The sequence below is a fragment of the Desmodus rotundus genome, chromosome 9 (assembly GCF_022682495.2).
Source record: "Desmodus rotundus isolate HL8 chromosome 9, HLdesRot8A.1, whole genome shotgun sequence".
NCBI lineage: Eukaryota > Metazoa > Chordata > Mammalia > Chiroptera > Phyllostomidae > Desmodus > Desmodus rotundus.
The window spans coordinates 12,036,250-12,056,030 of NC_071395.1; the positions used below are offsets into that span (position 1 = coordinate 12,036,250).

The 19,781-nt window shown below is 38.9% G+C and overlaps 1 protein-coding gene across 2 annotated transcripts in view; it reads left to right on the forward strand.

Moving 5' to 3' along the window:
• Window positions 1-15,122, forward strand: part of NAA15 (N-alpha-acetyltransferase 15, NatA auxiliary subunit) — a 64,091-nt gene extending 48,969 nt beyond the window's left edge. The window contains exons 15-20 of one of the 2 annotated variants that reach the window (XM_024568615.3): window positions 990-1,183; window positions 5,387-5,495; window positions 7,455-7,553; window positions 11,141-11,287; window positions 11,952-12,049; window positions 13,693-15,122. In XM_024568615.3, coding sequence (XP_024424383.1) covers window positions 990-1,183; window positions 5,387-5,495; window positions 7,455-7,553; window positions 11,141-11,287; window positions 11,952-12,049; window positions 13,693-13,893 — 848 coding nt within the window. In that variant the 3' untranslated portion in view covers window positions 13,894-15,122. The remainder of the gene's footprint in view (window positions 1-989; window positions 1,184-5,386; window positions 5,496-7,454; window positions 7,554-11,140; window positions 11,288-11,951; window positions 12,050-13,692) is intronic. The other variant, XM_053910636.1, reaches the window with a different exon arrangement.
• The last annotated feature ends 4,659 nt before the right edge of the window (window positions 15,123-19,781 follow it).

The following is a 19,781-nucleotide window of genomic DNA, read 5'->3' on the forward strand; positions in this document are numbered from 1 at the left end:
TATAATATTCTGTTATTTTTACATTTGGCTTTTTAATCATCTGGAACTGATTTTTGTGTGTGTGAGGTGGAGAGTGGCTTTTTTTACCCCCAAATAGACTCCTCAACACTATTTATTAACTAGGTCCTCATATTCCCTGGTCACTTGAAATGCCAACTTTATCACCAACTAAACGGTGACAAAGGAATGTGGTGGGTTGTGGGCATGGTGTTGTGATTTCCACTCTTTCTTCTGAGACACTCCACATGTTCTACCTCAGGGGAAGTTGTTGACATTCAATGTCAAAGTTTTAGTTTACCATTTGGTTATTCATTATTTCATCAACAAATATTTAGTGTTTTCTGTGTGTTTTGTTGTGCCGCTAGGCCCCGAAAACACAAGGCACGGTCTCTTCCACCCGGTTGCTCAGTCTAAACTGGAAACAGATGTATACGCCAAGTTTCGTGGCATGCAAACTACGGGGCAGGAGTGGGGGCAAAAGTAGGGTTACAGTAGTGAGTATGTGGAATAGTTTATTCTATTATTATTTAATAATTATTGTATCACTTTCCGTGTGAACCAGTGTAAACCTGCTTTAGCCCCATCCTGTATATGAGGCATATTGGCAGCACAGAGTGGAGAATGAATAACCATTTGACAAGGTCAGAGAAGGCATGAATAGGAGAAAGCATGGTCCAAAGCCACAGGGATATGAAACAGCTTGTCATATTCCTACAGTGGTGAGTAGGTTGATAATGCTGAAGGAACTCGTGTGCCCTTGTGCTTCACTGTGGTTACAGCACCAGGGCTCCATCTATTCTCAGATATTTTTTGAAGAGGTTTCAGGGCTTTCTATCAAATGTGGAATCATTTAAAGGCTAGGCACATGTTGGCATATGAACGTGTATAATGTATTTTTATGGGAGTTTATATGGGAAATTTAGTATTGGTTGTTACTAATCTGTTCAACATGCTTATAATTTTATTAATTAATGACTTATTTCCTACAGCAAACATGTCTGACAAAGAACTAAAGAAGTTACGTAATAAACAAAGAAGAGCTCAAAAGAAAGCCCAGATAGAAGAAGAGAAAAAAAATGCAGAAAAAGAAAAGCAACAGAGAAATCAGAAAAAGAAGAAGGATGATGATGATGAGGAAATTGGAGGTCCAAAAGAGGAACTTATCCCCGAGAAACTGGCCAAGGTACTTGAGACTAGTGTGTTCACAGCTGAGTGAACTTTCGTGACCAGCTCTTGTCATGTTATGTTTTCCTAGTTAACCAATTGGATTATAGATTTTAAGTGAAAAATCATTTTAATTTTAGTCATCCTTTTTTTAAAAATCACAGTGCAGGTTTAAAACTTGAAATAACGATGCCGATCCAGACTAACCTACTATTGGTGTAGTGGAAAGTTTGGCTTTTGAGTCATTCTGATCTGGGTCTGCCTGTCAGCTCTTGCACTTCACTGTGTGTCTCGGACACTGCGTCTAACCTCTCTGATGTTTTGCCCATCTATAAGATGGGACAAGGAAAAAATCTCTACTAGGCAGAGATGCTAGGGCTAGAGAAAATATATGTGTAAAGAAGGTAGTGTCTTTTGTAAGTGGTATAATACATGTTTTTATATCTAGGCAAGTTTTTATATAGACACTCACTTGTTAAAAAGTGAGTTCTCAAGTGTATCTTCACTTACCTGTGTTGTCAGTTTACAGTATCTCTCTACTGGACTTTACTATTTAAAACCTAATACCTTAAGCTGAAGTCAGGATAAGGTATTCATTGTCACATGAAACATACCTGTGCAGTTTCTCTTCTGACTCTTGACATCTTGCTACTCCATGTAGAAATAACTGCATAATTTATTATGTTAATATAATAATAATGACATTGCCTTAGGGTTCAGTTTCAGCTTTACTAGTAACTAAAAATTCAAAAATCATTGAATGCTTTATGACTAAGCAAAATTATAACACCTAACGAACAGAGTTGGAAAACAGTTTTAGAATTACACCAGAAAAGATGGACAGTACTATCTCATAGCATTATTGCTATTTAAGAACCATAGAGAAGTCTAGCTTGGATTTTACAAGGATATATTGGCATCTTTTCACAAATAATTGTGTATTTTCTAGGAAAAAGATACTAGTTTTATTGTTTGGGGAAGTTTATTAGAAAACTATACAGGGAAGTGAGATAAGCACAGAAAATTGAACTTTCAGGCTTCATGGAGAGTTGCAGAGCTTTTCAGGGATAACACTGATTTTAGGCCCGTCCGTCTTTACGCTGCAGCTTTCTTTATTACAACCACTTTACCACCCCAGGCTCCCTGCCACCACTGTCCTTTCCCATGCTTTCTGTCTACCCTAGGGCTTTCCTTAGTGACTTTTTCCTTTGTGACACTTCATCTCTTGCATTACAGATTGTAAGGAGAGGATCTGTTTGGACTGAGTAGCCCCACGGAGCAGGATTCAGTACCAGGCCTCCTTATAGACTCTTGGGTTTTCCTTGTGTCAAGCCTGTAATGCCTGCATTTGGGCCAGGTGTCCAGTTGTAGTCTAATCTTTGGAGCTAGAGGATTACAGAATCTCAGAACAAAATAACGCTTACAGAAAGTGCTTTATTTGGAAGAAACCTAGGGGAAGACACCTAGTTTCATGGACCGCTGTTCAGTATGCACTATTCTTAGCCTGTTAGGCACATAACACTCTTCCTAGGATAACTGCCTCTAAGATGCCCCTTGTCTAATAGTGTCCCCATTTACCCATAGCCTCAGTGTAGTGGCAAGGCCAAGTTACATCGAGCCATCACAACCAGTGGTGTCATTGAAGGCCACTTTGAAAGCCACCTGCCAAGTCTGGACATATAATCTGTACTTGGGTTATTTTTTTGTGATCCTGTATTTCAGCATGTGGTAAACGGTGAGTTTAGGGTCTCCAGTTCAGGGTAATATATATAACATAAATAAAAGCATTACTAGAGTGATTCCAGTTAAGGAGAAAAGGAAAATAGGGAGAGGTGTAGTTAGTGAGTGTAATACTGAGTTAAGGGAGTATAAAACCCAGAGTACCTTGGGGGATGCAGTGCTCATTTCTCTGGCAGATCCTGAGGCAGTGGTTGGTATTGGAGTTTTCTCAGGGACCGTCCCTCCTGCGTCCCTCCTGCGTCCCTCCTGCGTTCCTCTTTGCCTTCAGTCGCATTCATCTGAGCTGGATTTGTCCTCCCTCATCAAGGGGTGTGAATCTTTCCTAGGGTTTAATACTCGTAACCTTTTTGTTGCTATACTGGGAGTGTAGAGAGATGTGCTTCTGTACAACACCTTAAAATGGATTAGATTTCAGATTAGTTTATAAATTAATAAGATAAAAACTGTCCTTGCAGATGTCTGACATTGCTCATCAATACAGTGCCATTCTACATTTATTTAAGTAAATTCAAATCTTTGACAGGATTTTTTCCCCTATAATTTTAGAGAGAGGGGAAGGGAGGGAGAAAGAGAGAGAGAGAGACATCAATGTGTGGTTGCTTCTCATTCAACCCCTACTGGGGGTCTCACTCACAACCCAGGCATGTGCCCTGACTGGGAATCAAACCAGCAACCCTTTGGTTTGCAGAGCGGCGCTCAATCCACTGAGCCACACCAGCCAGGGCGGGATTGTGTGTGTGTGTGTGTGACAGAGAGGGAGAGAGGGGGAGGGGAGGGTGAGGGGGAGAGAAGAGTCGAATAGAATATAATATGCATAATACTGGGAATTCCATCCATTACTCCACTCAGTGAACATAGGACCCCAACTGACTATGAGATGATTTCAGTTAATAAAATGCTCGCGTTGATTCAAATTCCCTATATTCCTTGTTTGCATTCTTTAATAGCAGCCGTATCTAAGTGACTTTCATTTCCGTCTATACCCTTAGAGTCATGAAAAGATACAGATGGGTGGCACTGTTTGTTTCCAGTTCTTTGCCTTTCCCCGATAAATGTTTCTCCACTGTCTAACACAAACCCCAACTCTGTAGAACTTAGAATTCAGAAATAAGTAGTAAAATATTTACAGATGTGTGAGAAAGGCATACTTATGAGGACCCTTATTTTCTCCTTTACGTCTTGGTATCTATAGCTATGAGAGAGGCAGGGCCATGTATTGATTCCTGGTTTAGAGCATGTACCCTTCAGACTAACGCCGTCCTGGTTGGTGTGGTTGGATTGGAGCATTGTCCTGTAAACCAAAAGGTCATGGGTTCCATTCTCGGTCAGGCACATGCCTGGGTTGCAGATTTGTTCCCTGGTCCGGGTGTGTACGAGAGGCAGCTGGTGGATGTTTCTCATTTCCATGTTTATCTCTTTCTCTCTCCTTCCCTTTCCCTCTTTCTAAAATCAATAAGCATGTCCTCGGGTGAGGATTTAAAAAATAATAATGCCAGCTGCTTTACATGCCGTGTAAATCCAATAGATAACATTTATTGCTTAACTTTTTATTTTTAAATGCTGTGAAAGAATACCCTTGGCTAGTGTGTGTTGGCAAAACTGCGATTACTGTGCTGGCAGGTGCATGTGCGGCAGGTAGGGCAAACCCACACTCCCTGGAGGGGAATCGGCTCCTGCCTCTGTGGTGAGGGAAAGCAGGTACAGAACCCAGACGCCCAGGGCCCCTCTGGTAAATGCGGGGGTGTCTTCCGCCCCCACCCCATCTGCAGAGAAGGGGTTTGACTCCGTACTCAGATTACGAATGTAACAGTAGCACAGTTCTGTGGTAAACATTTTACCTGGTCAGTAGTGATTACAAGTAGGTAATGCACATGACATTCATACAATTACTAAAAGGTGGTAGAGACAGGTTCTATAAATATAAATCTTTTGAAATGCCATCTCACCATTGATATGGCATTTGAACAATATGGGTTTCTATAGAATTTGTAGTGGAACAAAGCAAGACAGGATGGATGTTGTACCTTTTTTTAATAGCTTGATTATACGTACTGTGCTTGAATTAAAAAAAAAAAATTCACTCATTCTGTAATGTTCTCTACAATTTTCTTCTTACCCCTCCAACCCTACTTCACATCTCCCCTCTGCCCCTGCCTCCAGTTATCTTACCTGTTTCTCTTACTGTCTTTCCCTGGTTTTATTGTACCTGCTTCCTTACTTATTGGATAGTGTCTATCCAGAGATAATGTAATCTCTGTGGTTAAAAACCAGTGAAGAGTTCGAGTTCAAAATCTCCTTTTTTTAAAAAAAAATCTCCCTTCTTTAGGTTTTGGGGATTTAAAATATGATAGTTATTCCTGGGTGACGGGTAAGTGATTTTTACCAAAAAAAAAAAAAAGTGTTTTTTTTTTAATAGAAAGAGTAACAATCACATCCTCCCCCAAATTGTTTCCATTTGTATAATATCTTTTATTTTCGTTAGGTTGAAACTCCATTGGAAGAAGCTATTAAGTTTTTAACACCGTTGAAGAACTTGGTGAAGAACAAGATAGAAACTCATCTTTTTGCCTTTGAGATTTACTTTAGGAAAGGTAGGCAATTAGGACATAGTGGCCCTGACAAAACTGATCACTGTATTTCCTAGACATAGTCTCCCAACTCCGATAGCCTTACTACTGTAGGATTTTTTTGGCAAATGCCAATTCAGCTTCCTCACAGAAATGCCTGCTATGCACAAAATGTTGTGGAGAGCTACAATGATATGATTATCTCTTCTAGGACATTAAAATCAACAATATATATACATACATAACTAGGATTAGGGTCAGATATAGCAACTACCATATGCATGTGTGGATAAAATTGGTTAGTACATTAGAGATTAGAATAGTGTCTGGTATGCCGTAAGCATTAATAAATGTAAGCTATTACTAGCTACTGTTAAAAATAGATGATGTGATACTCGAGGTATATCTTCAAGGATGGGTCATATTTCTAAAAGAAAAGATGCATAGCAGGGAAGAGGTTCTATTAAAATACAAGTGTGTGTAGCTAATGTTGAGGTTGGCTCAGGCCCAGGTAAAATATAAATGAGGGGTCTTGGTTGCCAGGCTTAGAATGCTGGTACTGTGTATAAGTAGATACTAAGAAGATGTTATGGCATTGAATTGGTGTTATCCAAGTGGTTCATTGGGGGGAAAAGTTTGTCATTAAGGTGATGCTCGTTAAAGAGAAGAAAAATTGGTTAGTAAGATCCGGTAGAAGGTTGTGCTACAAACAGTGTAACTGTCCTACCAAAGGAAATTGAATAAAGTGTTGCCTCTGTAGAGTACTGGTTAAAAATCGTATTTATCAAAAGTGATCTGTAGTGTTGGGGAAAGGTTGCCATGTCATACTGTTTGAAAATAGGATATAAAACTACTGCTTGATTTTCACTGTAAGGAGCTTCTTAGATGTGTATGTAAATGGGAAAGTGACCAGGAAGAAATAGATCACAGGGAAACAGATGGTTATCTCTTGGGGGAATTTGAATGACTAGAGTATTTTCTGCTAAATTTTCTATTTTCCACAATGATTGTGTTATAATTTGGAAAATAAGTTTAACAATAGTCCAGTAATTTTAAACTTTTAACAGTTACCACAACTTCCTTTTTTGACAAATACTCTTAAATCAGTCCCAAAATATAAAACGCAAAGGGTGTTCTCCCTGAAGCGGGGAAGGGTGACCTAAATCCCCCTCACTCAGCTCCTTGGCTGGGTGCTCCCCTCTGGAGGGCCTGCACCGGCAGCCCGCTGCAGTAGAGTGAAGTGGGTGGTGACAGAGGGCACGGCCGTGCTCTTAGCTCTCTGAGTGTTGGGGGCAAGGGAAAAGAAAGTGTAGGAGAAGCCTGGAGTTTCGAATTTTGATATTTGGAAAATGGTACCAAATTAGGGAAGCCTTAACAGAGAGGTATAGTTCTAGATGATAGACGTGCAGAACACTTCCGCTGGTTGTTCTGGCGGAAGTTTCCATTTGACAGGTGGGAGCACTGCTGAAGCTTGGGACCGTGGGGTTGTGGGGGGCGGTGGGCAGCAGGGAGAGAGGGTAGAGTGTCACTGAACACTTGACCTCCTGCGAGGGAAGACAAGCTAGGGATTGGCAGGAGAGGAAGAGTCAGCTAGGAGGCAAACCACGAACAGGGGCAAGAACTGGAAGAACGGAGGTCATTTTAAGTCTATAAACAATGAAGGTTTCTCAGGAAAATCCCTTTATTTTTATTAAAGGAGGTTAGGAAATGAAATGGCTTCAGATTTGTTTGTTCAAATACTATTGAATGCTATCCAAATTTTTTATGCTTCATGAAATCGTTTTTCTTTAAGAGAGCGTTGTGTGGAAAATAGCAGTAATGTTGTTAATCTGAGGAAATCATTTCCTTCAGTCATATGTTTTGTAGTTCAGATATGATTGACTATAAATCAGTTTTTCTATTTGTAAGGTCTTAGTGTCCTCCAAAGGAGGGCATTTTATTTTATCAAATGATAAAATATATATCTTACTTTTTCTTTTATAGAAAAGTTTCTTTTGATGCTACAATCAGTAAAGAGGGCATTTGCTATTGATTCTAGTCATCCCTGGCTTCATGAGTGTATGATTCGACTCTTTAGTACTGGTATGTTTTTGTTTTCCATTTCTTAAGTATTTGATTGCAGTAGTTGATGGTGACTGTATAAGTTGATCTGTACAAGTTTATCATCATAAACTCAATCCTTTTAAGCCTATTGCATATTAAATTATCTGAGGAAAAAAGCAAGGCTCTTGTCTTTGTGTTGAAGGTCTTTATTTTTTAAGGCTAGAAATGTTACCTAATTTTGACATAGAACTGTTCAGTCCAGATATTTGAGAATCACCTTTGTTTCTGTTTCTAAAAAGTTACATGTAAGTTGAAATTTTGAATCTTATTTTATTATGGTAAGCTTCTTAGTAAATTGTTCTAAAATTGAAGAATCTCTGAATTTGGTTGTCTCCTTATTTATCTACCTTTAGCACAATTCTTTGAGTCATAAAAATTTTTGTTGCTAAATACAGGTTAAAAAGAGCATTAAAACAATCATTGTACTTTTCAAATATTTTGATAAGATTCCATACATTAGTTTTAATGTGAAGTAGAACTACAGAAGTTTAGAGAATGAAAGTGGAGTTTTATGCTAATTACATCTCATTTTATAGTTGAGAAATTTGAGACCCTGAAACATGATGTTACTTATTCAAGGTAACATGGGTAATTAGTAATGAAGCAGGGGTGAGAGCCAGATATTCATATTGTTCTTCATATTGCAAGAGCTTTAAGTTGAGACAAAGTATTCCTATAGTCTAGTCTTGGTGGTGGTTTGATTTTTAAGTGACTAGAGAAGGAGAAATGGAATTTTTAACAGAACAACTATTAAATTAGTTATCTCATTGCTAAATACTTGGGCCCATGTGAGTTCATACATTATATAAAAATAATGAGATTAGCCCTGGCTGGTGTAGCTCAGTGGATTGAGCGTGGTCTGTGAACCAAAGGGTTGCTGGTTCGATTCCCAGTCAGAGCCTATGTCTGGGTTGCAGGCTGGGCCCCCAGTGGGGGCCGTGAAAGAGGCAACCACACATTGATGTTTCTCTCCATCTCTATCTCCCTCCATTCCGCTCTCTCTAAAAACAAGTAAATAAAACCTTAAAAAAAAGATTAAACCAGGCATCCCAATCATTGTTTGGAAAATTGCTAAATTGTCCCAGTTAAGAATATTATTTAGTCTTCCAAGGAAAAGTAAAACATTATTTAAATTATATTTATGCTTGTCAAAGATAAGATGCCTGTTACAGAAAGTGAATCATAGAAATGTTTTTCCTTCATCTTTTTAAATTCAGAAAGTTATAATATAACTGCATTACACAAAATACAAGGAGTGGCTGTATTTAGAGAAAATAAAGAAGTTTCTTTTTAGTCTCGTATTAAAAAAAAACTTTGAAAACATGAATTAGAATATTAAGGCTAGAAATAACAGTTTTAATCCATTTTTGGTTAAGAGAGAATACATGTAAACTATTTCAAAAGCAACATACACTTTGTTTTTATACGATCAATTCTTTCCTGGAAAGTAGAAAGTAATACAGATAAGTGCTGTGGAGTTAGAGACTTTTTTTAAAAATGTGAATTAAAAGTGGCATTTCTAAATGTATTTGCTTATAATGAGTGGGTGGACTGATGAACATCTATTTTCTTGCAACAGTTGTTTCAGGAAATTAAAATGCATGTTAGTTATTCCTGTTTCTCCAGGTGTTCAGCTGACATTGTCAGAAAGAGATTTATAAAGAGACCCTTATTTTGACTAAATTTAAGGAGTGAAAGCAGTTCTAATATGTACTGATAAAGATGCATTGTGTCTTCAAAAAGCCTTCAAGAAATTGGGTAGACTGCTTAATAGCTTTGTTAAGAACGTGAGTGTACTTGAAGAGAGACAAAATTGGGGCATCTTTGTTATTCCCCACAGGATTCCTTTAAACCAAGTTGACAGTATAGCCATAGTGGCAGTACAACTAAATTCTTTAACCAGGAGCTCGTTTGTTTGAACCACCCAGTTTTATAGAATGACAAAAGAAATGCTGTTTAACCAACATAGGACGTATCAGTCAATTATTCAGTTAGCAATCGTGTAGAATATTTTACTTAGATATTTACTACTCAAAAATTCAGTGTTTTCTAACGTAGGGTAGTGAGGTAGTGTTGAGACAAAGAAAGCAATTTAGTGGGTCATTACCAGCATTTGAAAGCCTAAGATAAAAGTAGAGTCAAAAATACCAGCATGCGTTGCACAAAGTAAGGATCAGTATTTTGTGAAAGTTAAGCTTCACATAATTTATGTATTAGGATACATCATCAGAGTACAAGTACTTGGTTGTAGGTGAAGTTTGAAAGCTAACCACCATAGTTCCTAACCAAAGAAAAATTTATGTGAAAACATAAATCTGTAACTACAATTTATTGAATATCTGTTATATAATCAGCTCTTTTAAATTTAGCCTTTCCTTGCTGTGATCCTTCTGTCTTGGATATCACCTCAGTTTTATAGATTAGGAAATAGGTTCAGAGAGGTTATGATTGGTCCAAGCCGAGATCCAGGCCCAGGTCTGTCTGGCTCAAAGACCCATACTGTCTCTCTACACCGAGGTGATGCAGACGTACCTTTTTGTTTTTTCATGGTTTGCTGTATTGTGCTTCTCCAGTACTGCGTGTGTTACAAACTAAAGGTTGTGGCAACCCTGTGTTGAGCACAGTTTTTCAACTGGCTGATGTGAAGGTTAGCGTTTTTTAGCAATAACATTTTTAGATTAAGGTAGGTACACTGTTTTTTTTTTTAGATATAATTCTGTTGCACACTTAGTAGACTATAGTATAGTATAAACATAATTTTTATATGTACTGAAAACCAAAGAATTTGTGACTCCCTTTACTGATACTCACTTTATTGCGGTGGTCTGGAACCAAACCTGCAGTGTCTCTGAGGTCTGCCTGCAATGAAGTGGCGTAACTAAGGTGCAGTCCAGAGAGGTGTCCACAGAGGTGGCGGTCAGCTTCCTATCTCTAAATCCCAAGACCTGGGAGTGTGATGGCTGCAGTGTATTCATTACAGGATAATACTTTGGTGCTCCTTTGGAGTTGGTTAGGTATGTAGGTAGTGGTAGCTCAGTTCATGTAGCCCCTGAAAATGAAGGTTAGTGAAGTCAACCATGTCTCCTTATAATCTCGATAAGCTTGTAATCCATTACTTGGGGGTAGAAGAAGATGGTGAGGAAAATTCTCTTGTCTTCGGCACTACTATTTGCTCTGATGTTATTACCAGGTAGGTGTCAAGCCCCTGCTTTGGAGACCCCCTTTAAAGTTGGTGGGGGCAATAGCTAGGAGTTCATAACACAGTGGAACTGCATCTCTCGCCATGTATTTCACTTTCTGTTCTTTTCTGGAAATGAATCCATCTGTTGAAGAAATGTCTTTGAGTGCCTTTAGAAAGTCATTAGATTACTTTGCTGACACATTTAAATGGAAACTCTGTAAGTTTACATGGGAAGCTCTTTCATTGTTGAGTGATGAGTAGATGTGTAGTATATGTATATAATTGCTTGTTCTCATTGGCCTCATCCAGTAGATAATTTTTTAACTCCTGCCAACTTTACCGGACTCTCTAACTGCTAATGGGATTTGTTTTTTCATTTGTTCAGCAGTGGGGGAAAGTAAAGATTTACCTGAAACAGTTAGAACAGTATTAAAACAAGAAATGAATCGTCTTTTTGGAGCAACAAATCCAAAGAATTTTAATGAGACTTTTCTGAAAAGGAATTCCGATTCATTGCCACATCGATTATCAGGTAATCGCTCTATTTTATCCTTAGTTTATATGCTTCCTATACGATTTTCCATTTCTATTCCTTTCTCCCAGCACTGTGCTCTTTAAATCCACTTGGATGTGACTGTCATCTCCCTACCTCGTGTTTACGTACGATGGCAAACTTGAGGGCGCTAACCACCTGAGACCACTCTCGGGCCAGGGTCACCTGTCAGAGTTGTGCGGATAAAGTCGGGACCTGACGGGACGTGTGGGGTGGCATTTTAGGGTGCTTTCAGAACACCTGGCTAAGAAACCCAACAGCTTTGTGTGCCTCTGGAGTTCTGAATTCAGATTTTCAGCTCATACTATCAAGGTTGGGTAGTAAACCCCAAATTATGCTCATTTTAGAAAGAAAACTATCCATGGTCCTGTCATACAAAGACATATTATTAGAATATTTGCATTTCTTCATAGTCTTTCTTACCTTAATCATTCTTCTAGTTTGGAAAGTTAGGCTATTTCTGGTCTACTCTCAGAATTTTTAAAAAATTAACAGTGTTTCAAAAGGCTGTTCTTGTTTTTTCCTAATAAAGTACCACACTCTGTGTGCATGTATACCTTGCATTTTATCTTTAAATGGATGGAGGATATTGTGCTGGTTTTACCTTGAAATAAAAGAGATTTTCTTTTTTCTTCTCATGTAGCTGCCAAAATGGTATATTACTTAGATCCTTCTAGTCAGAAACGAGCTGTAGAGTTGGCAACAACACTTGACGAGTCCCTCACCAATAGAAATCTCCAGGTAACGAGTTTTTCACGCCTTCTCTGTACAAGTGCCTGACTGATACTTGTTCCTCTTTTCATCACAAATAATACTTTTTGTTATTTATGCATACTAGTCTTTAAACCATTATGAATCCTTGTCAGAAACCTAACCTTAACTTTATTTAGGATTGTGTGTTCCACACGTGCATAGTCGAGTACTTGGTATTTAGTAACTTGTTTCACATTTGGTATTTACAATAATTTTTTAGAAATATGTTTAAGGTCCTGACTGGTATGGCTCCGTGGCTTAGGCATTGTCCCACAAGCCCAAAGGTCACCGGTTCAATCCCCGGTCAGGGCAAACACCTGGGTTGCAGGCCAGGTCCCCTTTTGGCGGTGTGCAAGAGGCAACTCATGTTTCTCTTGTACATTGATGTTTCTGCCACTCTCTCTAAAAGTAAATAAAATCTTTTAAAAAATTGTTTTAGTAAAATCATATATACATTTCATGGTTAATGGATTTCATTTCATATGTTACATTCTGAGCAAGCAGTGGTCTCAAGATTCTGACAATTAAGATGTATTTACCACGGGTTGAATTTTGATACTCATTTTATAGCTCATAATATAATGAGATTAAGTAGAGTGAAAGATAGTAAGGGTAGCTAAGGACATCTATAGCGTGGGTAGTTAGACTCATCTTGACATGCCAAGGTTGCAGGTTTGATCCCTGGTCAGGGCACATAACGAGTCAACCAATGAATGCATAAGTAAGTGGAACAACAATCTTGTATTTCTCTCTCTACCTTCCTCTCTCTAAAATATCAGTAAGCTAAAAAACTTCTTTAAACCTTAAAAAGATAATATGGGTATGTTGCGAAATACAGAAAAAGGACAGCTACCTTGTGTGATGATCAGCCTGATAAAAAAGCACTTGCTGAAAGAGAGTTAAATATTTTCCTTTAATAGCACACGAAGGAAATACAGTTAAGGAAAAAATTAGACTCGCTGGTTGCTGACTAATGGCAGCATTTAGATCAGAACCTTTCTAGACAGGCAAGTGTGTAGGCTCTTACATATCTGGAAGCTACATAGTGTCTTCCAGGTGAAAAGATGAAGAAAGAAAACCTGAGAAATGCAAGTCAATGTGAATCATTTAGAAATATGAGAAGCATACGTACTTAGGGGTTTGGGTGGAAGAATTACCAATTTTCAAGAGCACCCTTTTTTTTTTATGCATGCATGTCCTTTGTGTTTGAAACTCTCCTGCTTAGTTATTGGACATACCTTAGGGTTCTCTTTTGTTTGAATACTTCCGTGCAGTAATTGACACTGGCATGTAAATTTCGACATTTATATACAGGGCCAGGCTAGGCTGAGGCAAGGCTGTCGCCTGGGATCCAGCACTTGCTGGGAGTCTCTTTCAGTGTAGTTCCCTACACCCCTTGCTTGCCCAGCCTTAGTCCTGGCACTGCTTAAACAGTCATCCTTTGGATAAACCCTGCGATGCTGAAGAAACAAATTCTAATGGAATATATATGTGGGGGGAAATGCTCTTGTTTATCCTAAATATGTGCATTGGCTTGTTACTTCAGAAATCTGTTGATAACAAAATGTCAGATTCACAGTAGTAACTCTTCTTTTGGACGGGCTGTAACATGAACTTTCTTCTTTCTTTAGACATGTATGGAGGTATTAGAAGCCTTGTGTGACGGTAGCCTAGGAGACTGTAAAGAAGCTGCTGAAGTTTATAGAGCAAATTGTCATAAGCTTTTCCCTTACGCTTTGGCTTTTATGCCTCCCGGATACGAAGAGGACATGAAGATCACAGTTAATGGAGATAGTTCTGCAGAAACTGAAGAACTGGCCAATGAAATTTGAACATCATTAAACAAGCAAATGGATTGACTTTGGACCATATCTAGTATATAATATTTTTGTCACGCACCTGCTGCATTGCTCTGACTTACACAGAATGAGAAGAGTAAATGTTTTTGCCTTCAAATAGTGTTTTACGTTTTTATCCTGCTGAAAAAGTATGTATAAAATACCTAACATATTACAGGATATAGGTTCAGTTTCTTAAAAAATTAAAAGCTGCTAAAATTGAGGGGTTAAAAAAAAGATACCTATCCTCTTCCTACCTACCCACCCATGTTTTTAAACTAATTTATAAAATCTGGAGGCTGTTACAGCTAACAAAGCAGGTGTGTGGCAGAAATATTACTTTAAATTTGTCTTGTGAGATTTTACTATATCTCAGACAGCTTAAATGCTGTTTTAGCACTGGATTCTTTCACTGAGCACAAAGAGTTGTTGGGGCTTTAGCATCTGACTGGTTTTGTTGCGGGGTTGATTCTGGCCATAGGAAGTATGCAAATGTGAATCACTATTTACAGAGAAACCTACAACCGATGCTTGATGTTGCAGAAGCTGGGACGTAGAGATACCAAGCAGAATTCTAAGAAACCTAGAGGGTGTTCAATACGCTGTGTTTTCAAAATTCACTGTACATGATCAGTTTGGTGTTCTTGTACCACAGTTTTTAACTGAAGGAACCAGTTGGAACAATCTCAATTTTAACTTAAACTTGAAGAACTAAAATAACAATGCAAACCTTTTCAGCATTGTTTTGGCCAAACTTGTTAAAACTGTAATGCAAGAACCAAATGCACTGTGATGTGGCACCAACTAATTAATTAGCAAGCATGAATTTTTTCACACAGAGTGAAAAAAGGAAATCTACCATGGCTTGAAGTTACAGAGCAGAACTCCTGACTACCATTCTATGACTGATCAAGAGACTAATAGTTAAAAACCTCAGCAGGCCTTGTTCACGATATGCAGAAAAAAAGTGCTGCAGTTTAGATACCTCTGGAATTTTTCCACAGTGTCACAGGTTTGTAATACTTGAAGCCCTACATTTCTAAGAATATATTTCTTGCTCAGTTGTTTCAGGCAAGCCCAAGACTTTGTAATTTTTAAAGGGCCCAAGATTTTTTTTTTCAATAACAGACCAGCTTCTTTTTCCTGCAGTTACAGATGTAATTTCCTTTTTGTTGTCAAACATGAGGTACCAAATACGATGCAATAAATTGTTTTGAAAAACAGTTGTGTGAATATTTCAACGAATCTGTGTTGGGCTTCTGTGAAAATACACAGGTGGAAACAGAGGTGCAAGCCAGAGGTGGTGTAGTGTACTGGCGGGCTAGTGCAGGCGGAGTTTCTGCAGGGCAGTCTGGTGCCGGCGCCAGGGAGCTGCGCAGTGCAAGCTAGGGCTGCTCCGGCTCGGAGACCTCACTGAGGGCTGGGATGGCAGGTGCTATGAATTTGTAATTCATCATTTGAAAGGAAAACTGAGAACTGCTATTTTGGTTGAGGAAAATGAGCCTTAAAGTGTTAAACCTATACACTGAGAACTAGCTTCTTGCTCAAGGTTCTCACTGTATTTTGCAAGATCTGAGCAAATAAGATCAGTAAAATGAATGAGTTTTACATACAATTAACCTTTTTGTAGTACTTGATGGGAAAGTGTACCCTAAAGGGGATTTTCAGGAGACCTGATCCCTTCACTGAGCGGACGGTTTTGCTAAACTCGGCCTTTCGTAGTACATTCCTGCATTCTGCATCCCAGTCTAAGAATCCAGTGATATAGAGAAAAGTACCAACCGAACTCCAGTGCTTTGTTATGTTTTATTAACTGGCCCTGTCTCAGGAACATCTTAACAGATGGAAAGACGAAAAACCCAACTTTTTTTTTCAACTTTTATGAGTGGCAACTGAAGTTCTTGCTGCTGGGAAAGAACACTAGTGCTACCTCTGCCGCAGATGAGGTGTCGAGGAGGCACCGGCCGTACGATAGGGGGCGTGTGTGAATTATGTTTGAACGCTACTGTATACTGAAATGAAATTCATATATTTGTCTCGACAATGTTCAAATGATGTAGATTGTCTTAGAATGAATATAAGTACTCAGAACTCTCGACGCAGACGCTACCGTGAGGAGCTAAATTCCCACCACATATGTTGTATTCCAACCCGGTTTTACTGGAACTATCGAATAAATATTTTCTTTCAGGTTTACTTGATAGTGGATACGTTGTCTGGTGTCAGGGGACCTCGACAGGGTCCATGTTATGTCCAGACATCACCCTAACACTGTACTGTACTGTTGTGCCCTGAGTAGTGTCACCTGGGTCCCCTCACGTTGGCCTCATTCACTCGATTATGAATTCCAAATGATGCTGTGGGGGGACAGGGTTAGGGAAACAAGTGGGGAAGAAAACGCAGTCATGTTGTAATCTAAACAAGTGCCTTATGTTTATCGCTGAGAAAACTGGTGTTATCGACCCTTTGAGGAGAAAGGGTTCCCTCGACCTGTATTAACGTAGGAAAGTAAAGTTCTTTTTGTGTTTCTTCGTATTTACTCCTCTTGTCATTTCTCATTTAAAAACTAAAACCTGACTAGGTTAGTTTACTCAATTTTAATTTAGATAAGTTGAATCCTCCATTTTCAACACTTTTCTGTATCTATTTATTATGCACAAGAATAAAGTGTGATCTTGAATAGCATGACTAACAGTAGTCCCGGCATTAGTGACGAGCTTTTCCGTGGGTTTTATCAGGCCCTTGCTTTTCACCTTGCTATGTGTCCCCATGTGTGCTGCTGTCAGAGCTGTGGAGTGAAAGCTGTGGTTGTGAGACCAGGGACGCATGGTCTGGATTCAGGTAGGTTGTGATCCATTCAGTCTCTTCTGCACACTTCCAGGAATATTTTAGTTGCTGTGCGTAGCATCTGTTCAGAAAATGCTAACAAGTGTTGTGTTGGATTTTCATACAGGAAACATATATACCTGTCTTAGTGATTACCCACCTTAAATTTTGAAATTAAGAGAATTCCAAGGAAGACTGACCTTCACATGGAAGGTGGTCGTGTTCTAGCTCATGGCTCCACTTCTTTAAGTTACAGGCAAGGTTTCTTTATACCACTCTGCTAGTGCCAAAGCTTTGCCAAATCCACTGCCGAAAGAAAGTCCTGTGAAATGGCTTTGTTGCACTATAGGGAGTTGAGACCTTAAGTTTGGTTTCAAAAACCTCGAATTTTTGATAGTTGGAAATCTCACAACTTGCAGCAATAAAACATTTTGGAAAAGATTATTGAATTGCACTTTTCACCTTTCAGTATGCGGCTCACAGGATGGCTGTCAAATAAAAGCATTGGTAGTGGGCAAGGGGTTCTGGGGAGGAGAAGGTGCTCACGCTGGTGAAGCGGAAGAACACACCGTGCTGCTCTAGCTTGTACAGCCTATCTAACCCGCTGCCTCCAAGAGGGACGGAGTCCCCTTTACGATGACGTAGTAATGGGCAGAAGGAAAGGGAGCAGTGTGTTGTAGGAAAGAGGGTCTAAAGGTTTCCAGCCTCTCAGTTTATCCAGTAGTCTTTGAAGTAATGCCGTCTTGGGATTGTAGCAAGAAAAAAAAGATGGTACTATTTAAATTAGAACGTTACTAAATTGACGACTATAGGCAAGCTTTGCAGCTTAATCTTTAGGGATCTTTATAGAGTTCTATGTGCTGAAAACAATATAGGCTTTGTTTCAAGGCTGCTTGTAGCAAAAATTGGTAATTGGCCCTCTAACAAGACTAATGTACTTCTTATATGTTTTAATATCAGAGTTTGTCTACTCGAAGGGTCTGTTATTTCAAAGTGATGTGTCTTCCTAATTGAAAACAAATTGATGGTGATGAGTAATGAGGGAAACTTCATGTGTTCAAAATTTCTGCTGTTGCTGAATCTTTAACTTCGCCTCAATAAATACAAATTATCTTCTTTAGAAACAACGTAGGAGTGAAGAGATTTTTGGAGTGTGTTCTGGATCCCATAGTTTGCTTTGAGTCAGTGATTACATTTGCCTAATTACCTGTGCTTTGTATAACAAACAAGAAACCTCTCTCCATACTAGTCTGTGGTTATTTTTCCAATCAACCACGGTTTCCTAACATTGGGCTTTTATAAACTTGCCAGTAGTTTGCTTTGTAAGTTTATTGGGTCCATTGTCTAGTTTATTGGGTCCATTGTCTAGTGCTTGATGTCTCTTTGCAAGTGGAGTAGGAACTGGGATTTCTCCAGTGTTCTTCCAAAACTCTCTGGTGTCTCTTCATTAATAATGAATAACTAAATTACCACCTCTCATCTTTCTTTCGAACTACTTTTTTTTTGGCCTGCAAGTAGTCATACTGCTGGTTGATTGCTTTAAAAATGAAAAGAAGTAAATGATAACAGACCTGTCTCCCGGACTTAAGTTCTGAACTGTGGAATACTAAATACTAATTCTTGCCTTTATTAACAGTAAAAAAAAAAATTACTATGCGTTAATAACAGTAATAGAAGTATTCAGAAACACAGTGAGCTGGCATCATTACACCGCTTAAGTTACTTGCTCAGATGTTCATTGAAAAGGACCCAAGAATAAGCCAACTACTTCACTTATTTTTTAGTAACATTTTATTTCAAGAGCCTACTTGTTATTTCAAGCATTCAATTTCACAGCATTTTTCTGAGAAATGTCATTACAATATGAAGTTAAATGGTTAATGCTTTGGTTCAGACTCACGTAAATACATTTCTATTGTGATGTATGAAATCTTCAGGATTTACACTGGGTGCATTTTAGTATAGAGGTATAGCGACAAGGAAAATACATAGTAGATATTCAAATTCTTGTTAAATTTGATGTAAATATTAATACTGTTTTACAGATTGTAGAAAATAGCAATAAAGTACTATTAACTTCCAGGTCACCTGCAAAGGCTCACACATTTTTTTTTTATCCCTTACCAGTTGATTTAAAGTATTCCCATTCATCTTCTCCTTGGCCCTCTCTGTTGGTTTTCAGGAATTTCCTCAAAATACCACAGGCCCATTTTATTTTCTTTTATGTTGAATGCATTTCTCACATCTAATTTTTTTTGGGGGGGTGGGGTTCTTCCTGTAGTTTGTCAGGAATGGTTGTGACCAGCCTTGTGAGAAGCAGGTGCCTGGGAGACCATCTAACTTACAGTTGCCTGTCACTGTGGCATCAGTTGGCAGAGTTATCTTCCAAAGAGTATGAGGAGACTGGTACACACCAGCTACTTGGGGGGCTCTGGTTTCTCTTTTTACATATGTTTTATTGATTCTGCTGCTAACAGTTATCCCATTCTTTTTTCTCCCCTTTATATTCCTCTACCCGGTACCCCCGTTCCCTCCAGCATCCCCCCCACTAGTTCATGTCCATGGGTCATACATATAAGTTCTTTGGCTTCTACATTTCCTATACTATTCTTAACCTCCCCGTCTACTTTGTACCTACCAGTTATGCTTCTTACTCCCTGTGCCTTTCCCCCCCATTCCCCCCTTGTATCTGGAGGGCTCTGTTTTCTATAGCCTGGGATCTCCACTTTTAACCTGGACAAGAAAGGAGACATCAGGTAGGGGACACCCCAGTGGTTGTTGCCAGACACTTGACCTGTAGCCGGTGTTCATCACAACTAATAGCTGTACTTCACCATTGATCTTCTCTACCCGAGAGGCACCTGAAGCCTTTTAAGTTGCAAACGTAACTAGTTTTGTATTGGAGTCCCAGGAGAACTGTTTAAAAAACATACAAACCTCAGTGCTCAGATGAACCTGCAAATATTCTGATTTAAATGATCTGGAGTCAGGCCTGGGTATTGGTCCCTTTCTCCTTTTTCTCTGTTCCTCCACCCCCACCCCTTTTTTTAATCTAC